General features: G+C 37.4%; 1 protein-coding gene across 1 annotated transcript in view; it reads left to right on the top strand.

Annotated features, from left to right (window-relative positions):
* Nucleotides 1-6,450, top strand: part of LOC107684182 (serine/threonine-protein phosphatase 2A 56 kDa regulatory subunit gamma isoform) — a 15,176-nt gene that overhangs the window by 7,656 nt on the left and 1,070 nt on the right. Inside the window, exons 4-10 of the mRNA XM_016480395.1 lie at nucleotides 264-356; nucleotides 446-576; nucleotides 871-1,015; nucleotides 4,073-4,200; nucleotides 4,337-4,438; nucleotides 4,506-4,578; nucleotides 4,744-4,860. Coding sequence (XP_016335881.1) covers nucleotides 264-356; nucleotides 446-576; nucleotides 871-1,015; nucleotides 4,073-4,200; nucleotides 4,337-4,438; nucleotides 4,506-4,578; nucleotides 4,744-4,860 — 789 coding nt within the window. The remainder of the gene's footprint in view (nucleotides 1-263; nucleotides 357-445; nucleotides 577-870; nucleotides 1,016-4,072; nucleotides 4,201-4,336; nucleotides 4,439-4,505; nucleotides 4,579-4,743; nucleotides 4,861-6,450) is intronic.

Here is a 6,450-nt window from a genome sequence, read left to right as displayed (position 1 = left end):
TAAAGATTAAAAAAAAAAAAAAAAAAGTATTTATTTGGCCGATGGTATATTCAATCATTATGTTATGTTATGTTTATGCAATGTCTTACTGTGCCACATAAATAGAAACAATGTTTTCTGGTGAGTCTGTACATGTATGCAGTGTGTGACGACAGCAGCGATCATGATAACATGAGTGATTATTACAGCACTCCGCATCTGAATAAATAACGTCACCAGAGTTTGACCTGTTGCTCATCACAGCATCTTTCTGTTTCTCGAAGCTGGTGTACGAGTTTTTCCTGCGGTTTCTCGAGTCGCCCGACTTTCAGCCGAATATTGCCAAGAAATACATCGACCAGAAATTTGTGATGCAGGTTTGCAGAAATGTAATTTCACTATAAATAAGCTGAAGTTTCAGTATTAGTTCAGACGTGTGAAGCGCTGTTTCTGAACTGAATTTCAGCTTCTGGAGTTGTTTGACAGTGAAGATCCACGAGAGAGAGATTTCCTGAAAACCACCCTGCATCGAATATATGGAAAGTTTCTCGGGCTGCGCGCTTACATTAGAAAGCAAATTAATAACATATTTTACAGGTGAGCAGTGCCTTCATACGTTTCTGAGTGTTAATGGTGTGATAATTCAGTCTTAGCTGGACACAGGTCTCAAGTCTCAAGTCTGCTTTATTGTCAATTCTTCTGCGTTGCTCTTAGACCCTTAGTGCATACAGATAACACTAACAGTAGAACATAAATACAGATAGATACAGGTTTCAGTGTTTAGGAATTTAGCAGGTTTATAGATGATCCTGGAGCACAAAACCAGTCATAAGGGTACATTGTGAAATTGAGATGTATAAATAAGCTTTCCATTGATGTATGGTTTGTTAGGATAAAGACTCACAGTCCGAAGGAGGTGATGTTCCTCAACGAGCTGGAGGAGATCCTGGACGTGATCGAGCCGTCTGAGTTCGTGAAGGTCATGGAGCCGCTCTTCCGTCAGCTGGCCAAGTGTGTGTCCAGTCCGCACTTCCAGGTGAGCCAAGCGGAGAAGACCGATGCTTGTCTGTTTTAGATTGGTTTGAGGTTCATTCTTGGTCTCCTTCATATTACATACGTGTGATGTAAAGTACTGAAATATTCCTCATCAAACAGTGAAACAACGAAAGGAACCAACATACACTTTATAAAAATAGAATGTTATAAACCATCAAGAAATGTGTGAATAAAACTGAAAATTCATATAGAGTATTGTTGGGGAAAGAAAGCAGAGATTTTAGTAATATAAACCATGGTTTTACTACAAAAACAAAACAAAACATGGTTTCTATAGTTAACCCATGGTAACCACAAATTAACCATGGTCTTGCAACACTAACCATAGTATTTGTAGTAAAATAAAGCAATAAGCCCCAAGAAGCTGTGGTTTACAGTGAATTTATAACAGCTAAGGGACGCTGTTAGGTACGACGTGAAGCGGAGAAACCCCCTTAGCTGTTATAAATTCACTGTAAACCACAGCTTCACGGGGCTTATTGCTTTTATAAAACGGTTATTCCATATACGTAGTAAGGTTTCACAAAATAAAACAGAGCAAATAAAGTGTAATGATATTAATAAAAACAGTATTCTTCCACCAAACAATGTAGCTCCTCAGAAACAGTTGTGGTTGCTACAAAGTGGTTGCCGAGCAACACACAAACATAAACAAAGGTGTGTGTTACTTTGTAGAGTCATTTACAACAGCTTCGAACGCGGCTCAGCCAATCAGAATCAAGCACCGGAACTATCCGCTTTATAACTGTGGTTATACAAATGGTAGTCAATACCCCAAAAAAATCATGTTTACTACAATTTTACTATAATAAAACCATGGTTAATTTTTGTAAATATACAAAGCTGTGTAATGTCTACTGATAAGCCAAATGTCCAGCTCTAAAACTGGCAAGTTAAATTCGCTCGATGCCCATGTCACAAGCATTACAGACTGTAAAGCTGCCGGAAACAGATTACATGTCATCTGGATTGCATAATCGGATTCCAAAAATTAAGTACATGCAATTAATTATCAAATTAAATTACATTTTAAAATACTCGTAATTAGACTACAGTTACTTTTTATTGATTGCATGATTACATCAGTGTTGGGGGCAATGCATTACAAGTTATGTAATCAGATTACTTTTCCAAGTAACTAGTAAAGTAACACCTTACTTTTTGTAATGTAGAAGGTGTCGTGACAACGAAATGGAGGTTATGAAGATCATAGTCAGGGTCAAACACCAGCAAAACAGTAATATCCAAAAAAAGTAATCCAATAAACAGGCAATGGTCAGGGCAGGCAGCAAACAATCAGAAACAAGAAAACAGTCCAAGATCAAAAACACGAAGGCTAGGAAACTTGGAAAACAAGGAAATTAGGAAACATTACAGCTATCAAACATCAGCGGTGCAAGAGTGTGTGTGTGTGTCTGTGTGTGTGTATGTGTGTCATTCTTATAGTGTGTGACTGACGAGGTGATGAGAGACAGGTGACTGCAATTGGTGAGTGCTGATGAGTCCGGGCAAAGGATTATGGGAAATGGAGTCCGGGGTAAAGTGGCAAGACTCTGGAGCTAGAGATCGTGACGCTTTCAAATTGTCAATAATATATCGGAGTTAATTTAAGTTACTTTGTTTTCTCATTTATTGACTGACAGCTCTCCTGTTCCCATGTAGAGAAATCGGGAGTAAGTGCAGAGGTTCTTCCTTCAGCCTGAGGATTATTCATTTCACTTTTGGTGTGAAAGGGCCTTTACAGTTGCCAAAAAATATAACTTTTGGGTTTTTTGTTATTAAAAAACAAATAAGCAAGCCCAGCTCAGGTGACAAAAAGTAACGCTAAAGTAACGTAATCCATTACTTTCCAAAAAAGTAACTAAGTAACACAATACTGTAATGCATTACTTTTAAAAGTATCCGACACTGGATTGCACATTATTCACATGTTCACATGACATTTTTTGGAATGTAATCTCTTTCTCTCTATGTATTTGTATATCAATACGTAGGGCCCTATGAAATCCGTCTGATTTTTTCCCAAGTTCCGTTCCTTTTTTTTTCAGTTTAAATTTTTCTGGATTCTATTTTTTTCCCCGTTTTAGTTCTTCTAGACTCTGTTTTATCGGTTAAATATAATTTTATTCATCAAAAAGCATGTCTAATTAATTGAAATCATAAAACTTATAATATTAAACAGCACTTTATTAAAACTTCAACATAAATTACATTTTTAAGGCCCTATGAAATGGTGTTTTATGTTTTATTTCTTACCAAATTCTGTTTTCCATTAATTTTCTGGATTTCATTTTAATGGTTTCATTAAATATTAATAATCAAAACCATCTCTAATTAATAGATTTTATACAAATTTTTTTTTTTTAATCCAGAAATGGCAGTAGTAGTACTATCATTACATTAAGTAATATTTCTGTCACTGTTTCTTCAAGTTAAACCGAACTTTTATTTTGACAGGCTGCTGTGAAGACCTTTAGGTTTCTGTTTGTTTATGATATAACGATAGTTTTACTCAAAAGAAACGGTGAAATGCTCATGAAGCGACTCTCAGAGCAGTTCTAGAGATCATGTTCATGTGTTCATATATTGAGGCGGCAGTAAAGTGAAGTAAACGAAACCTCAGAGACACGCAGAACACACAGGATTCATATTTAAATGCGGCTTAATATTCACAGACACTAGTCCATATTGTGTTTTGATTAAAATGTACTGACCTACTTTTGATGTATTCATCCAAATTAGGCAAATTCCGTGACATTCCGCGTGATACAGTAAATTCCGTTTTTATGATTGGATTCCGTGATTTCGTCCGCATCGCGGAAATCATAGAGCCCTAGGTACAAGATTATCTTATTTAAATTAATGTGATACACAAATTAGGTCAAAAGTAATCTAAAAGTGTGTAGTGTAATGGATTTCGTTACTAACTACAATTTCTAGCGTGTCATTTGGAATCAGTAACAGACTACTATTTGTGAGTGTTGTGACGAGCGCTATACAAATAAATTAGAGTTGACGTGACGTGTGCTTCTGACAGGTGGCGGAGAGAGCGCTTTATTACTGGAATAACGAGTACATCATGAGTCTCATCAGCGACAACGCAGCCAAGATCTTACCCATCATGTTCCCTGCGCTTTACCGCAACTCCAAGAGCCACTGGAACAAGTAAGACTTGTGTCTGATGCCGTTTGGATCCAGCGTCACGCTTTACTCGCTAGCATAAACATACTAAACGATGTTTTGTTCTGTCTGAATGCATGACTCTTCATCTCTCTTCTCTGTGTTCGTGAAATGACTGCAGGACCATTCACGGCTTGATCTATAACGCACTGAAGCTCTTCATGGAGATGAACCAGAAGCTGTTTGACGACTGCACACAACAGTTCAGAGCCGAGAAGAACAAGTGAGTTGAGACACAAACACAGCCGTCCTTTCACGTGAGACGAAAACACTGACGCTTCTGCTTCCAGAGAGAAGGCCAGGCTGAAGGAGAGAGAGGAGGCCTGGATGAAGATCTCGAGTCTGGCCAAGTCAAACCCGCAGGTGAGTTTCTCTCGAACCGAATCTCCACTTCCTGTCAGTCACATGACCTGATTCACGCTCTGAAGTGACGTTTCTGCTGACGTCCGTCTGCTTCGCTCTGTTTCTTCCGTCGCTGCTGATGACTCTCTGTAACGCTCATGTTTCTGTTATTTTCTTTTCCACTAGTACGTTTTGTGTGTTGATCCGTCTGGACTAAACAGTCCTGTAGAAATGGAGACTGATGGTCCCTTTATAGAAGATGTTCAGATGTTAAAAAACACAGTGCAGGCCAGAGCCCTTCAGGTAATTCAGAGAACTGAACAGAGCTTCATCATCATCTTCATCCTCATCATCATCAGGTGTGGCAGAGATCTGGCCCATATGGAAAAGGACGATCCGCGTCACGTGTTCAGATCCTTTCTCTTCTCAATCTCCACCTGAGCGACAGCGTTTGTGGTTCTGAGTTAGAAATCCATCTTTCCATACGGGCACTTAAGCTAGAGAAATGCTTCACCTCTCCACTGTCTGCTTTTATTCAGTGAATATCAGTCATCGTGTGTATATCAGAGTCAAATCAACCGCATTTCAGAAGCTTCCTCAGCTAAAATGTATCATTTAAAATGCCATGAAGTCAAAACAACAATTATCACCTGAGATTTAGAGCTAAATTACAGGGGAAAGTGACTTCAGAAAGATGATTTCATACGACGACAGTGAGAAATCTGCACATGGAGCCGGAATGAAATCTCCATATCTCTGGGACTGAACCACGTAGGCTCTAAAAAGTGATTATTACAAAAGAACAGTTTGTTAAGAACCAGAATCTAAAAGGATATAGAGATATCTTTAATATTTCTTGAGTTACACACATAAAAATGTAGTGTTTTTGAACGGTCACCATTGGCATATAATGCCACAGATTTGCTGAAGTCAACAGATTTTACTAAAAGAGCTTTCAATCTCTGCGTGAAAATAACTTAATGATGCTGCCATCTTTCTGAAGGCATTTTCTCCTCCAGATCTCAGGAGGAATTGTCATTTTGACCCTCTCTACAAAACTGTGGATTACTCATACATGGCATTTAATATTTGCCTTTCTTCTTCATTTATGTATTTCATTCACCAGAAAAATCTAAAAATCAAATCGTTTAGCCGGGTACGTCTGGTTGAGTTGACACAGAATGACGCGCATGTGTTATAATAACAGCAGTGTTGGGGAGTAACTAGTTACATGTAACAGAATTACGTCATTTAATTACTAAATAAATGTAATTGTAATCAGTTACAGAGAAAAATTGTGTAATTAAATTAGTTACTTATGAAAATGTTAACAATTACAAACCGGGTTACATCTGAATTGTTTTCACACACACCCACATACAGATTTATTTGATTTCTTTCATAAATTGTGTTGACTGCTCTAAAATATGAGACTGCAATGTTTCAGGAGTTTAGGACACATGCTTATTCCATAACTGATTTATTTCCTATTTGGGTTTATGTATATGCTTTAACTGTTTTTTCCGAGCCGTTGTTAGATGCCAGTGTTTCCTGTCATAACTATGCAAAGATTTGATTTCAAAAACAGTATCATATTTCTTGTAATGTTTTAAATCTGTATTTAACCTCAGAATGATCTCAAAGTAAGTCTGATTTTGTGGTGGCTGTGTTTTAAAATTAAATTATTATAATCTTAATTCATGTGATGAAGGATTCTGAAAGTCTGACAGTAATTAGTGTTAAATACTACTGTAAGGTTAACCCTGCCTGCTTTACATGTTTCAAAATTATTAACAGTTAAAAACATTTAGAGAAGAAATCAAAAAGTAATCAAATGTAATCATTTGTGTCTCTGTGTGTGTGTGTCTGTGTGTGTGTGTGTGTGTGTGTCTC

The sequence above is a fragment of the Sinocyclocheilus anshuiensis genome, unplaced genomic scaffold, assembly GCF_001515605.1.
Source record: "Sinocyclocheilus anshuiensis isolate Anshui unplaced genomic scaffold, SAMN03320099.WGS_v1.1 scaffold1893, whole genome shotgun sequence".
Lineage (NCBI taxonomy): Eukaryota > Metazoa > Chordata > Actinopteri > Cypriniformes > Cyprinidae > Sinocyclocheilus > Sinocyclocheilus anshuiensis.
Note: the sequence above shows the minus strand (reverse complement) of the source record. Positions and strands in the feature narration are given on the sequence as shown.